The sequence below is a fragment of the Symphalangus syndactylus genome, chromosome 17 (genome assembly GCF_028878055.3).
Source record: "Symphalangus syndactylus isolate Jambi chromosome 17, NHGRI_mSymSyn1-v2.1_pri, whole genome shotgun sequence".
NCBI lineage: Eukaryota > Metazoa > Chordata > Mammalia > Primates > Hylobatidae > Symphalangus > Symphalangus syndactylus.
The window spans coordinates 90,080,925-90,097,393 of record NC_072439.2 but is presented as its reverse complement, the minus strand read 5'-3'; the positions used below and the strand labels follow the sequence as shown (position 1 = coordinate 90,097,393).

Here is a 16,469-nt window from a genome sequence, read left to right as displayed (position 1 = left end):
CAAACTGCTTTGGAGAAGCATTACTGAGCAGTGCACTCACCCAGCCAGCCATCCGCCAGCCATCCAAATATATATGCATACATAAGAACACACAGACATACATTTGACCATATGCAAGCATTCCTACTAAAAACACAGTAGCATAATATGAGCTATGAGGAACATAAGGACGAGTGAGAAACCATGTCTTGTTGCTTCAATGAGGAAGCAAAGCTTATATATATTCTTATAAGGGACGCAGGGACGTATCACTGTAATATGGGGCTTGGTGCCACATGTGCTGTGAATAGAAGGACAGGCAGTATTGCATGCTGGCTATGGACAGCAGCCTTAGTTCAGAAACATACTCCAAACAAATCACAGAGAACATCACCTCCTTTAAGCTTCCATTTCTTTATAAGAAAAAAAAACATTTTGTAGGGTTACCTAAGAAGGCAATAAAATAATAACAAGAAAGCATAGAGCCTGGCATATACTAAATGTTCAATATGGGACAGAATGTAAGCAGGAGCAATAACAAAAGTAGTAGAAATTTGGATAAGTCAAAGAATAAGATGTGGAAACTCGGGGAAGGGAGCGATTAATTCTGATCTAGGCCGCACCTACATATTTTGGAGAAAGTGATACAAATAGAATTTTCAGGTAACAAAAACGTGTGGGGTGGCATGTTGAGAGGGGACCAAGGACTGCACTGCAGAGCACGCAAACAAATCACTTCAGTGTTCCTAGAGAATAAGACAGTGGGTGAGCCACACATAGTACAGGGAGGGCATGTCAACTTCACAATAAAGGAGTCTAAAGGGAGGCCATTATATGCTTCTCTTCTCCCTATCTCATATATGCCATTTATTAGCCCACTTAATATAGGACCTGCCCTCACCATAATGCTCAGGCCTATAAGAACTCTCATACCCACAAAGACTTCCTCACACCTTTGCTTTCTGCTCTATAACTGGCCATGTCTGTATTCTGTTCAGATTAGAGGGAGGTCCACTGAAGCTTTCCCCAAAAGTTAAGAGACAAAATAACAATGCCCCTAGTAAGCCGACAAAGGGAAACACTGAAAACATAAATGAGGCCCAGGTGCGGTGGCTCACACCTGTAATCCCAGCCCTTTGGGAGGCCGAGGCTGGCAGATAACCTGAGGTTAGGAGTTCAAGACCAGCCTGACCAATGTGGAGAAACGCCATCTCTAATAAAAATACAAAATTAGCCAACCATGGTAGTGCATGCCTGTAATCCAGCTACACGGGAGGTTGAGACTGAGAATCACTTGAACCCGGGAGGCAGAGGTTGCAGTGAGCCGAGATCATGCCATTGCACTCCAGCCTGGGCAACAAGAGTGAAACTCCATCTCAAAAAAAAAAAAACCGTAAATGAGGAAGCCAACATATGGCTCCTCCTGTCCCTATGAAGAGAGATCCTCTTCCAAATCCCATTCATCCCATTCCTAAGCCCTGAAATCACTAAAGAAGGATAAGTCAAAGAAAGCCAGTTCCACTAAGTGCTTGGTTAACTGCAAAGATGCGGTCTCTTTCTAAGGCAATAAAACATCATGGAGTGCTATAGAGATTAGTACAGCACCAAAGGCTTCATTTATTGTTTTTCAAGAGCAGCTTTCTGAGGGTTTCGTTCTTGCATTTTCTGAAGAAAAGGATACCCAAAGATCCACAGCTGCAGCTTAGCCATGCATGCTGAAGCCTGATCCTCTCTACCACCCAGCCTAGGTGTTCACCTTACACAAGCTAGACATCTGAACTAGGCTTCTGGCATCAGACCCAAAATACTAACAGACTAGTAAAGTGTTTCCTGGGTGCAGGAGAGGACAGGAAAGAAAAGAGGAGGACTGGACTATATCACAGAGTGTGAAACACTTGCGTGCAATATTGACAAAACAAACATTAATGTCATCCAAGAAGCAACTGGAAACATCATGGAGTGGGTAAGATATTAATAATCTTTTTAATGGTGGGACAGGGACAGAAAACAAAGGGAGTTAAATCTCCTTTCACTGCCTCTTCTCTCTCAGCTCCTAGAAGTCTAATATTCTTCAGTTTTTTTAAATTTTAAGTTATTGTTTCTTGAGTTTGAATAAGCTGCTAACATTCATTGGTAAAAATACGGAACCTTTTCAACCAAAGAGTATGGTACCATTTATACTGCCTCTGAGGCTTCGTGTGTGAGTGTATACATACACATGAGAGCTGGAGCTCACACAGACCTTCAAACTCTACTTGATGTAAACTGAATGCATTGTTATTAAAACCCCTGAAACTAGGCTTCACTCGAATTTGTCTGGGAGATTCAACAAATGCAGATCTCACAGAACACTCTAGATAACTTTATCCTTCAGCAGCCTAAGGGAAGAAAAACAGCCAGAGGAGGTAAACAATTCCATGCACTTTATTAGGTTCACTTTGTATAAGTTTCTGATTGGACTACTGCTTGGCAGCATTTGTGGACATTTGTCCAACGGCAAAAGGGAGGGTCGACTGTCTGGTAGCTAAAACCCTAGAAGAGAATGAGCTGGAGGTGGAAGATAATGCAGTAGAAAGGCATTGAGCTATGACCAAAGAGGCCAGATTTCTATTTGAGCTCTAACCCTATTTCACTATGTAACCATAGCCATATAACCCATAAAAAATCTTTTTCCTAAAAGAGGGGGTTAGTCTAGACTATTTCCGGGGGCTCCTTTACTTTTAGTAGCCTATGACAACCACACTGTGAATTCACAAACTACGTTTTTCTGACATAACTTTGTACTACAAATCACCTATATAACATTGAATTTTCCTACTTCAAGTAACCAACTCTGAAATCCCAGCACTTACCCTCACCTCCAGGTTGTTTGTATGGATTGTACTTAGGTTTTGGAGCAACTACTGGGGCAAACTTTTTGGGCGGCTGTTGTGTAGACACTGAAATGCTGGGGTTCCCAAAGGAATGGGTGGTCTCCATCCGTGCAGGCACATGGCCGAGGGGCTCACCAGTGCTTTTGGGTGGCAGCCAAGATGGGTGAGACATTGTTGGAATCTGCAATGAAAAAGAAACAAACACTGTTTTTATAGAAGCATGAAAACGAAGACAATACTCCTCATTTCATTGCTATTTCATGTTAATCCATACTAAATGAATCTTGATAAAGTTCTCTGGAAAGAAGGATGCAAGAAAATGGAAGAAGGAAAAATGAAGAGGCAGAGGAATCATGAGTAGAAAGAGGAGGAGGAAGAGGAGGAAGGAGAGGAAAAGGAGAAAGAAAAAGAAAGAGGAGGAGCAGGAAGAGAACACTCACTCAAACTTGAATCTCTCCCTTCCAATAGTTACCTATTTTAGTGCCTAGCCACTCTTGGGAAATAGATATGAGTAAGAAATGGTTCCTAACTTGAAGGAGTTTTTATGGTAGGAGGATGGAAAAAAGCTTGAATTTTATTAATAATCTATTAAATTAATTATCTCACCAATTAAATGGTTATGCCTAAATGAAGTGCTAAGTTACCTAAGTGAGGTTAAGAACAAGTGTTGGTGAGATGCAGAAAAAGATAGGCTCACTTCTTGGTGGGGGCAGAATTAACAAGATTTTATTGATGAGGTGATATACAGACTGGGTTTGAGTGCTAAGTAGGGTTGAGCCTGAAAAATGTTAACAAAATTATATAGGCAGAAAAGTACACAGCATTTACGTTTAGTGTGCTTGGAGGGGGAATAACAGAAAGTAGCAAGCAAAAGAACTAAAAGGTGGGTTGAAACCAAAGCACAGACAGCTCAGCAGCCACAGTTGAGTTTAAATTTACTCTTCAGGCATTAAGGAACCACTGAAAGTTTATTTTGGAAACAGGGTTTTAACAGATAACTGACAGGACACTTTTAAATGATCCATCTGCAGGAACAGCTCTGGTCCCCACCAAGGGGTATGTGGAAAAGGGGAAGAGGGGCATATTGGTTGCCACAACATCTGGGACAATTATTAAAATTTAGGGCCAGAGGATAGAATATTCAACACATGTAATGCAAAGGTCAGCCCTGCACAACAAAGAAATGCCCATCAACATGTATGTTGAGCTGATACCATGTTGGACCTTCATGAAAAGCTTACTTAAACTAGGAGGGGAACAATCAGCCCAGCCCAGATGCTGCTCTGATCAGATTGCACATACTATTTGAAGAAAGGAAATGTCTCCTCTGTCAGGGTAAGCCAATCACCTCTCCAGTCAGCCTGCCTGCTGGGGATGAGACTCAGAGGCTGCTGCCGAGGAGGGCTCTCCAAGCCTGATTGCAAGAGCTCTCTAGCACAGGGACGCCCGGAAGGCACCCTGTACCCACCCCCAGCCCAAAAGCCACCTACTAATTTATTAATTGAACTGAATTAATTAAGAGGGCTACATGATTACCTCCAGATGTCTGTAAAGACAAAGAGCATCAGAACACAGAAATCAAAGGCCTCAGTATATGGCATAGTAATAGAGAGACAGGGTGGAGGGGAGAGCTGGGAAACAGTGTTGCCTGGATATAAACACCAGTCCACACCACCAACAAGTGGCATGATTTTGAACGGCATCTCCTCTAGAGCCTCAGATAGTTTCACTCTCAGAGGACTCAGCCAAGCACAAAGGCTCACACCTCTAATACGAGCACTTTGGAGGCCAAGGCAGAAGGATCACTTGAGGCCAGGAGTTCAAGACCAGCCTGGGCAATAGAATGAGACTCGGTCTCTACAAAAAAATTAAAAAATTAGTAGGATATAATGGTGCACACCTGTTGTCCCAGCTACTCAAGAGGCTGAGGTTGGAGGATCACTTGAGCCTGGGAGATTGATGCTGCGGTAAGCTGTGATTGCACCACTGCACTCCAGCTTGGGCAACAGAGGGAGACCTTCTCTCAAAACACAAACAAACAAACAAACATATAAACCTCTGTCTTCCTTAACTCTCGGAATTTTTATGGCCACCAATGAGATGATATTAAAGTACTTTTTATAGTATAAAATGCTATGCAAAGTGAGAAAAAAAAAGATGCCTCTATTCTTACAGAAAGTCAATGGCAATTTTATGACCATCTTGCTTGGAAGAACAGCTTGATGTACAGTTTTCTTAAAAGACGAGGATAACATGAATCAATGACAAAGACTCTAAACTGGGAATCAGGACACATGCTATTGAAGCCAGTGATGGTACTGGCTTTTCACTCTGGTTACAGGGCCTTTCTTTTCTTTTTTTTTCCCCTGTAACTTTTACATATTCATATATACACACATATACATACATGTATATATATACACACATATACATACATGTATATATATACACACACACAAAGACACACATATACTTGCTAAACTGTGAGTTCCTTAAAAGGGTAAGGACCATATTTTACACATTTATAAACTACCATTAAGGCCTAGCACAAAACCAATATAGAAAAACAACCAATGAATGTCTGTTTTACTCATGGTTTTTAAATTTAGCTGCACATTTGGAATAACTTGAGATGATTTTTTTTTCTAAATACCAAAACCAAACCCATCTCACATGGCTGAGAAATGCCAATTTTGGTTTTGCTTTTGCTTTTAATTGAGGCTTGGTCTTCTACTAAATTGGGATAAAAGTGATAAAAGTGACTGGTTTGCTTTCAGTATGACTAAAGTGAATATAAGTGCGAAATAAAAGGGATCAAGTAAAGGTTTGAAACTTTTAACGCATTATGCACATTTGTAGTATAAATGTTAATTATAATTTTTAAAATGGCTTAATACTATCCTTGGAAGGTCTCTATAAATCTAACATCATTTTATAATAAAAGGTTTAAAAATTGGTTAATACAGGATGTAGTAGTTTCTTAAGCAAAGATTCACATTTTTCATAGCAATCCCAAGTTACTCACTGACTATATCATCTTGGCTTTTCAGATATAGCATAGATATAAAGAAATAGGCAATTTCTGGGAGAGTATAAATAAAATTTAAGCATCAATATGCAAATCATTGGCTCCACAGTCATTTCAATTATCCCCAGCATCATAAATTACCCGCACACTGCCCTCCATGAAGAAGCACCTCCAGCTGCTCCTCCTGAGAGGCCCATCTTCTGATCAATCATTTGTTTGCAGATGACCTTCTCAGTATCTTCTCTTACCATTCTTCTGCATGTCAGCAGTGACCCAGTGACACCATTCCCAGGATTTATAATAAGTTTTCATGATTCTGAACCCTTGCTCATGCTGTGTTCACATCGACAATGCCATTTACCTCTCTTCACTTTCTACCAAGCCCTATCTTTTTATATTGTCTCAACTCAAATGTCTCTAACTCTGTGAACATGTCCCTAACTCCTCCAAAGAAGACTAGCTTAATTCTTTTTTCTGGGCTCTTTAGTACTTTCTGCATACTTATAACAATCCACAAGAAAGCCATTTATTTACCTGCCTACATGTCCCAACAAGTTGGAAACTCCAAATATTCTCACTATACCGGCACAATGCCTAGGCAAGAAGCCCTTACACAAGTATGTTACACAGAAATGAGTGAATGAATGAATGTTACCCTTTCTTAGTTACTCATATCTTTCTAGAATTGCTATAGCATTCACTGATACAATCATCTATTTTTTCTTCCCTTAATGTGGTGATGTAATGAAGCATGCTGATAGATTTCCAGATATTGAACTATCTTTGCATTTGTGGAATAAAATCCTATCTAGTCACAGCTGCAGTGCCCTCTTTAGCAATCACTGATACATTCAACTTTTTCCCTCCCTTAATTTGATGATGTAATGAAATATGTTGATAAAGTCTAGATATTGAACCATCTTTGCATGCCTAGAATAAATCTTTTGTTATACTTGTTTTGATATATTAATGAATTAACTAGGCTATTTTATTTATAATTTGTGTATATATAATCATAATAAATATCATTTTATATCTTTTTTTTCTGCTTGTTTTACTTATCATGATTAGGTTTTGATAGGGGAGTTTTCTCCAAGCTCCTCTACTGTCTAGGTTATTTAAAAACTACATTGGAATTATCTGGTTTTTTAAAGGTTATCCAAACTCAGCATAAAGTCATCTAAATATATTTTCTTTTAACAGACATTAATCATATTGCCAGTAACTTCTATGGTAGTAGTAGTAGTTTTCTATTTATTCTAAGGTCATTTTGCAGTACTTTTCTGATAGAAATTCACTGTTTTTTCCTAGGTTTGATCTCTGCTCTCTCTTAACCAAGCTACTTCTTGTCTAAAGATGACTTCCAACGTACTATGCATCAATTTAGATCATAAGCATTACTTTCTACTAGTCCTTGAAGGCAAATCTTGCACTATATCCTACAGTTCAAGTTATATATCTTTATAGTACAATTCCACAGCATCTACATACTGTTGTCACATATTCATCACATGGTGCTCTGCCCATCTGCTTTCCTGTTTCCCAAACTAAATTCACAAATCCTTGAGAGTGGAAATATTTATCATTTTATAATCCCAGGGGCTACCACATGATAGGTACTCAATAAAAATGTCTGTTAATTTAATGAATGAATGAATTTATTTGCCTGGCACTGGAGCTATAGATGAATCAGATTCTTATTCTTTACTCAAAGAGCTCAAAGACTATTTGAGGAAGAAATATTTATAAATGTGAAAAGAGAAAGAGAGCAACACAGAAAGCACATGAAAAATCTTGGGGGATATCAGAAAAGCTAGCATAAGCTTGGCAGAGGTAGCCCTTAACCAGGACTTTGAATGCTGAGTAAATAAAAGAAAACTGGAGTAACCAGGGCAAAGACTAGAAATAATACTGTGAGCTTAGGTATGAAGCAAGGCATTTCTGTAGGATAGGGATCAGACCAGTGGTACCAAAATGAGGGATTCAGGGAGAATAGTTAGGGGAAAGTTTTAAAAAATAACATGAGTCCTGCCTTTTAAAGGTCTTATATAAAGATAAGAAGCTAGAGCTTTTATCCTTGAATAGGAAGATAACAAGAGTGAAAACTCCAGGTACTAAAAATTAAATCATGTAGGATGGATCCAAGGAAAGTGATAAATCCAATAGTATAGACATAGAGTCCCTGTGACCCCAGTTCTAGTCTCAGCTATACAAGCGTGACCTTTAACAAGAGATGACACTCATTTGCAAAATGAATACCTGTAAAGTCCCAATCAGCTCTAATATTTTACAGTGCTTTCTTTCTCTAAAATCTTCATCACAGCCCTTCATTTTGATAAATGAGTTTGATGAAACTTCACAAGTTTAATGAACGGATGAACTAGCACATATCATTGGGGCTTCTTGGCTTCTCAGAGAGACTCATGTAAACACAAAGATAAGCAGTGGTGAGAACTGGTGTTGCTGGACCAAGATTTACTCTGCTCTTACTTCCCCTCATTCTAGACAGGTTTCACTCGAAGCTCATAATCATCATGAAAGCAAGAAGTGAAAGGGAAGATTTCCAGAGAGGCTCTGAGAATACACAACCACCATCAGCAGACAGGAAAGCAAGAACAATGGCCCTCCTTTAGTAAGCAAGATGCGTACTGCTGAAGGGAGCTGGGGAACTGCTGCTTCCTCAGCGTTGCTCTTTCAGAAATTGTCAAATGCAAGCAATTAAGAAGAACTTAAGAGGTTTCACCTATCAACTCCTCTACTGCTCTTCTGTCTTTTCCCCCAGCCGTCCTAAGACCAGAGACTGACAATAAACAAGTATTTATTGAAGGTTTATTATATGTCTAGCAAATTTTCAATGGCCACAGAGTCATATGAGGTAGCACGATCATTACCCACATCTAGCAAATCAAGAAAGTAAGACTGTAAGAGGTTGAATAACTTTCTCAAGGATATACAGCTAACGAATAGCAAAGCTGAAGGTGGGACACAGATCTTTGTCTCCAAATCTCCGGTCTTCACTCTGTACTACCTCCCTATTTGGAGAAGAAAAGAAAACACCACAATTCAAAGGAAATCAGCACTTAACAGTAGTTCTTGCTCTTATTATTTCCATTCCAGCTCTTGAATTCTACTTGCCATAATGTTTTCTCTATTATATACTTTCAAATCTAATCATAATAAGCCACAGGACCACAAAGTGATGAAGCCAATAGTCAACAGACAAAAAAAAATCAAGGCACAACAGAAAGCAAATAACTACAAAAGGCTATGTGATGACCAGGACCCACCCCATATAGGTGGGAAAACTTAGGGCCATAGTCAAACTGACAATTAATACTAACAAAGCTACTAAGCCTCTCTCAGGATACCATGTGAATGCCAAGTCACTGTCATCCACAAAAACAGAAAGAAATAGTGTTTGGTCATATTTTCCTTTTTTTCCTCCAAATCAATATGCTACTCTTCTAAAAAGATTTATATAGATCACCAAAACTGAAAAACAAACAACCATTATATCATATTATCTAACATCCAGTGCAATAAACTTAGTGTAGTGTTTATCAAAACAGTCTGCACACTAACCTCATATGGGGATCTTTATGTATATACTCTGATTCAAGGGTTGAGAATAATTGACTTACAGCATTTCTATTAATCTTTAAATGACATCGTATTAGTCCCTATACCTTCCTGGCAACTAACTCAAGGCCTAGCTCTTGGTCAGTGTGCACTGAATAAATGAATGATATTAGAAAAGGGACATACATTAACACCACAGAATTGAGGGACTATTTGACTTAAACATCAGAAGTAGCTGATGGCAGACTAACGTTTAGCATTCATGTCCCTTAGCAACATTTTCTTCATTGAAACAAGCCGTTAAAATTTAAATAACGCTCTCCTATAACTTTGAAGGTTTTTTTTTAAAAAAAAAAAAAAACGTTCTCTTTACACACAAGTGCGTACCTTCCTGGAATTTCAAAGCTGCTTTCCTAATCATCCACTGAACTGGTACAATGTGGTTCCCCCTCTGGGCTATACGGCTCTCCAATATTGTTCACATCTCGGTATTTAGTGGAAAGATGCCTGATCTTCAGAATTCAGACCCAGCTTCTAGTCTTAGCTCTGCCATGAGCCCACTGTGTAACTTCCATTATCTCTGAAATCTTGCGTCCTCAAAAAATGTAGTGATGGAATTAGATGGTACAAGTGCAACTCTGCTCACAAGCTTTTATGAGTCTATGAAAGATCTTGACTTTAGTAGCCAACGCCAAGTAAAGCAGATTCTATATCATCCGTGATTCTCCTCATGGTTTTGATATCATCTGTAATTCTCTCTTTGCTCATCAGTGAGGAAGCACAGTCCTCTTTTTCTCTTTTTCTGTCACCTGTTTCCCTGACTCTTCTATCCTCCCCCTTGAAGGAAGGATTCTTGGGTTGATCTCAGAGATTAACAAGGTATCAATCAAGATGTATTATGCACAAGTAAATAAGTATTTAGGCAAACCTTTTCCAAACGGTGTAAGTCCCTACCAGGGTAATTGCGAAGCAGATATGCTGTGGCATGTGGTGGAAGCGTGGGAAGACAGCATTGAAGAATAAGGCAGGCTGAAAATTACACACAATTGTTAGTTGAACAGCAAATGTATTCACTCTTCCTCTGAAGCATCAGGTCAGATAGAGCTGGAAGGGCAAAGCAGGATCTACCATGGGCTGAAAATGTCAATGTATTCACTCAACTTCTTCTTACAGACAGCTTTGGCCGAGCACTGGCTAAGTGCCCCACTCTCTGCTTGGACAGCTGGCATTGCTCAGAAGAGGTAACGAGAGAACAACGCTACAGAAATGCCAAACCTTTATATAGGCTATCTGAGAGACATTTGGAAAAACTGGAAAAGGCACTAGACTCAGATGCAGAGGACTTGGGTGTAGTTTCTATCTAGCTCAGTCACTAACTGGGTCTATGACTTTCGTTCTTAACCTCTTTGAACCTCGGTGACCCTTCTTATCTGTACACTAAATATTAGATATCCACTACCATTCCCTCTAACTCTCATGTTTCCATGATTCTCCCACAAGTCCACAAGTTCAAGGAGCTAAGGTTTCCTACGAAACTATGTTTTAACTCCTATGAGACCAGGGAGTGCAGATGAGGGAAGGTAGGGTTGGAATCAGCACATTAAATGCCCATCTGCCTTGCACAGAGTACTAGAAAAAAATAAATTAACACTAATGGTGCACTCCTTCTTCTTGGCAATGCTGCAGGTGACAAGAAAAACTCAGCGGCATTTCAGGATCTAAATGAACTACGAAGCAGCAAGGGAGAGAAGCATCAGGTCTAGACAAGTAAACATTGTCTCAGATAAAGAAGTTAGACAGGGCCGGGCCCAGTGGCTCAGACCTGTAATCCCAGCACTTTGGGAGGCCGAGGCAGGCAGATCGTTTGAGGTCAGGAGTTCAAGATCAGTATGGCCAACATGTTGAAACCCCTTCTCAACTACAAATACAAAAATTAGCCAGGCACGGAGGTGCACGCCTGTAGTCCCAGCTACTTGGGAGGCTTAGGCAGGAGAATCACTTGAACCCGGGAAGCAGAGGTTGCAGTGAGTCGAGATCGCACCACTGCACTCCAGCCTGGGAGACAGGATGAGACTCCATCTCCAAAAAAAAAAGAAAAAGAAGTGAGACAGAACAGTGACATGCCTCCACACTGCACTTTCACTTCACATTCAGAATGGCACTCGAAAAGGAAACAATCGACCCTGACAGGGAAACAATAGCACTGAAAGATCAGGACTCTCAGGAGAGAAGGTTAAGGACAGAACAAATACTGACTAAGTGGCCTTTTGTTTGCCACAGTTTCTATCAGTCAAGGAAAAAAAAGACATGGTTGACAACAGTCAGGACACACTACTTAAGAGCTAAAAGGTCATAGAGAGCCCCAGCTAGGAGAAATCTTAGGAAATAATTTACGTCTTTTAATTTGAGTATTCAAATACTGAGATTTAGAGAAGCTAAAGAAACTTATGCAATGTAATAGAGCTGCTAGAACATATCAGAGGCTGGGTTTAAACCCAAATGGTCTGTCTCCAAAGAGCATCTGCAGTGGGAAAGTTTGACTAAACAAGCTTATAACTCTGTTGATTGCTAGATTATAACTAGAAGGGGTAGGTAAAAGGCAATGGAATCGGGCATAGAAGTAAACAATTTCTCTGCCAAGAAAGTTCGCAAACATGGCACTGAAAATTAGCACAGAAGATAAATGGCCCCAACTTTGCATTCCAGGTCACATTTGATAACAATTGTTCCACGTGGCAAAGTAACCAAGAAAATGTGAACTCTCTCTGGACCTCAGTTTCTGCAGATTTAAAATAATAAGCAACTAATGATCATCTTCAAAATCTCCTCCCACAACTTCTTATGATCCATAATGTTATGGCTAGTCTGTGGAGTGTGCTGTGCTGGCAAAAAAACGGGCTCTTTAGCAGGTTTCTTCTCTAAGTCCTTGATTCTAATAGACTGCTTTTCTGTTCAAGGCCAAGAGAAAACAGGCAACAATAGCCTGCACCTCTTTGAGTTCAGTAAATCTGCTTCTAAAGGTGGAAATCTGGATTTGTAAAGGTGAGATGCTAAGTGCCTAATTCATAAAGATTTTGCCCCTCACCCAGGAGGAAAAAGTCACAATAGGAAAAATCACCAATATGATCTCTAATGAGACCTAGCAATCTCTTTAATGGTTATCTAGCATCTTCTATTTCTAAACCTACCAATAACTGTGTAAGTCTGCAAGTTAACTGCGGCTCACTTAGCTGTTTCCCTGACAGCTTGTTCAAACTTGTATTGAAACATGTAAACACTCCATTTTAGATATCCATTTACAAGTCTGTCATGCCCATTAGTCAGGCCATGAAATTTTGCTACCACTTCAGGATGTTCTAATTATCTTAATTTCTTAATGATTCTGTTTGTATTTTTCTGTTATTGAATATTTATTTTGATATCTCAATAAAAAAGATTTTAAAAGCAATTTTAGTTATAACTTGAAAAAGTAGAAATTCTTAATTTTTTCTTTGATGAATATGAATCTACTATTGATGAATGTTAAGACTTATTTACAGCTGATAACATTGCTTGTGGCTGTGAAGCAATGTTTATTCAGGCCACATAATCTGCTAAGAGTAATCATAGCAACAAGATGGGGAGTTAGCGACGATACTTCAGCATTTTGAACATCATATTGTTCACAAAACTGTCAACTGTGTTGTTTGTATCCTATATCAGAACTACTATAAATTAGCTTAGAGCTTTTGAATCGAGTTTGGACATTATAATTTATTTGTTTATTTTTATTATTATTATCATTATTATTATTTAGAGACAGGGTCTCACTCTGTTGCCCAAGCTGTAGGGCAGTGGTACCATCATGGCTCACTGAAGCCTGCAACTCCTAGACTCAAGTATTTCTCCCACCTCAGCCTCTCCAAAGTAGTCGGGACTACAGATGTGCCACAATGTCTGGCAAATTTTTTAATTTTTTTGTAAAGACAGGGTCTCACTATGTTGCCCAGGCTAGTCTTGAATTCCTGGGCTCAAGCGGTCCTCTCACCTTGGCCTCCCAAAGTGCTGAGATTAAAGTCATCACACCTGGCCTGTAATTTAAATTACTATTATTGAATTAATATTTTATTGTTATTGTAAATTAAAGTTTCCAGTTTAATCTCTGATTCTCTAATTACATATAATCTTAAATATCTATTAAGAAAAGCTCAGCTGGGAGCAGTGGCTCACACATATAATCCTAGCACTTTGGGAGGAGACCCTGGATTGCTTGAGGCCTGGAGTTCGAGATCAGCCTGGGCAACATAACAAGATGTGTCTCTGGAAAAAAAAACAATAATAATTTCTAAAAAACATCAGCTGGGCATGGTGGCTCGCCTCTGTAATCTCAGCTACTCGGGAGGCTGAGGTGGAAGGATCACTTGAGACCAGGGGTTCAACGTTACAGTGAGCCACAATCATGCCACTGCACTCCAGCCTGGGCAATAGAATGAGACCCTGTCTCTAAATAAGTTTTTAAAAATCAACTTTATTCTGAAGCAAAATATAAGTAAATTGCTAAATTTAAAATTTTTAATCCATAAATAACAGAAAAATAAAGTGGTACCAGAGATATAAATTATCAACCTTCAAGGACCATGAGATACAGTTTTAAAAAACAAAGAAATCCAACTTCATGCATTATATACTGTAAACATAATTTTTATTTAACTCCAATTCCAAGAGCCTAGAGAAATTATTTCTCAGTATTTGAAATGGTATGAAAAATAGGCAAGCTTCTCACTAGTTTAAATTATGTAAGAGAGGCTAGTTTTGCAATTTCACATTTAAGAGCAAAACAATTGGAAGCATTTTCAACTGGGGACCTTTTTCTTAAGTCATTTTGGAAGCTGTTCCACTTTTATTTCAAGATTTTGAAACGGGGACAAAATCTGGTTAAGCATTAACCAATGGCAACAGAGTAAAAATGAACCAGGCTGTTTCAAATCAGTTTCAGAATCACATCTGTGGACATCATCCCTTTTAAGTTTCTCTTGATGACAGAACTGTTGTAGTAGCTTCTGTATTTTTATCAATTATTGACCACTGTGTAAAAATATAAAATAAAATACATGAAAAATATATTCAGCTAATGTTCTGGGGAAATAAAACACAAATACACACACACACACACACACACACACACACACACACACACACACTTTAGATATTTTTAAGGAAGTAGCAAAGGACCCAACATTCACCAATACAGAAGTTTAACATCCTTGAAGTGTGAAATTGTTAATGAAGACATTTCATCTAATGTGGCGCTCAAGATGAAGCTTACCCACCATCTGAGTTCACTTGTACATGTCCAATGACAAGGAACTCATTACCTTACAAGACAGCCCCTTCCATGGCAGAAAAGTTATGACTGCTAGAAAGTTTTCTGCAGCTGAAGCCTGTATTCCCGTAAGTACCACTTATTGGTCCTACCTGTGCCCTCTAGAATCACAAAACCTCTAATACATAGCAGACCTTTATATATTTCAGGTAAGTTATTTGTTTCCCACTCAGTTTACATCTTCATGTGTTTCAGCTTTAATCAGTCTAGTTCTTCCCCTCTTTAAAAAGTAGCCTTACAACTTTATAACCAAATATTAAAGATAGATTTTGAAGTCCCAAACCAGTAGCTTTCAAACTTTTCCTTAGCAAAATAAATGGTTTCTTCATGCCAAATCATAAAGAAAACCCCAAGTATAAATAGACAAATTAATAAAACCATTACAGGGGCATTTAAATCGTCATACTTTGGCAGAACATACTTTAATTTGGGGGAAGCATAAAATGCATTATTGCCCTAGTATCCCCAGTATGCTATGAGCCAGACTGGAAACCCACTGGTCTAAAATATTACAATACTGTGAGTGAAGAAAAAAACAAAATTGGTATCTTCTTTATCTGTATTTTCCTAGTACCTAATACACAGTATATCCCATCACCAGAGCTCAGCAAGTGATTATTATATAAAAGAGAAGGTAAACCTAAACACATGAAAATACTAAGACTTAAGCTCTGGTTTTGGATCATTTTAATTCACATTTTAAACGCTGTTCTTGAAGGCTCTGTATAATTAGGATGACCATACATCTCCAATTTATACCTGCTGTTTTGGTGTAATTATTAACAGTGCCCCTTTGCAAAAGTGTCCTAGTTTTGACGATAACTCATATAATCACCTACTTAAAACACTGTGATAATGAGGTTTTGGTCATTTAGTCCAAGTGAATCCTGAATACAGTCAAGTCCTCTTCCTGAAGTTCCATATGGCTAAAGCCCTCCCGTACTTTTGAGTTCATTACTGGCATTGATAAGAGGACAGAGCAATTAGCAACAGGAAGTAGAGGAGGCTTTGGGGGCTTCCCTGCTTTAGCAGCATGTGCTCTTAAGAAGGAAAGAAGGTACTAAAATGAATCTTCAGGAGAAAAGCAAGATATAGCAGAAACCTAGCAGAAACTATTATCATCTAACCTATTCAGTCAGCCTCTTTCTCCTGAAGCAAAAATGTCACTTTTTCTTAAAAAAAATAAAAATAAAAATAAATCAGAGTATTTACTTCAATTTTATCTTTACCACCTGACCCCCCACACACGAGATTATCAGTGATTTTATATATACTTGATTTAATATATACTTGGTTACAAGTACTAGAAGGACAATATGTTGCCTGATTCTTAATTTGGAGCAGGAAAAAAAAACGTGTCTAAAATATATCCAAATGCACTCACTAGGGTACAATGTAAAGGTGGAAGGGATTACTAACAATTATTTCACATTTCTAAATAGGGGTTACACAGATTTGAGGGAAAAGTCAGAAGAATTCAGTGCAGGCTCAATATTTCGGAATGTTTTAAGGTGGTTCTTTTATGGCCTATTAATTCCACGTGCAGTTGCCTTGTGTCTGGGTGGGTTTTGTTACTGCAGTGGCCTCCCATCTATTCCAGCACCACCTCCTTTTTCAATCAGGGTTGCCTTATAAATGCACCTCAGCA

The 16,469-nt window shown here is 38.8% G+C and overlaps 1 protein-coding gene across 6 annotated transcripts in view; it reads right to left on the bottom strand.

Annotated features, from left to right (window-relative positions):
* Nucleotides 1-16,469, bottom strand: part of LPP (LIM domain containing preferred translocation partner in lipoma) — a 721,973-nt gene that overhangs the window by 468,838 nt on the left and 236,666 nt on the right. For 5 of the 6 annotated variants that reach the window (XM_063620511.1, XM_063620512.1, XM_063620510.1 and 2 more), the window contains one exon: nt 2,832-3,033. In XM_063620511.1, coding sequence (XP_063476581.1) covers nt 2,832-3,024 — 193 coding nt within the window. In that variant the 5' untranslated portion in view covers nt 3,025-3,033. The remainder of the gene's footprint in view (nt 1-2,831; nt 3,034-16,469) is intronic. The other variant, XM_063620514.1, reaches the window with a different exon arrangement.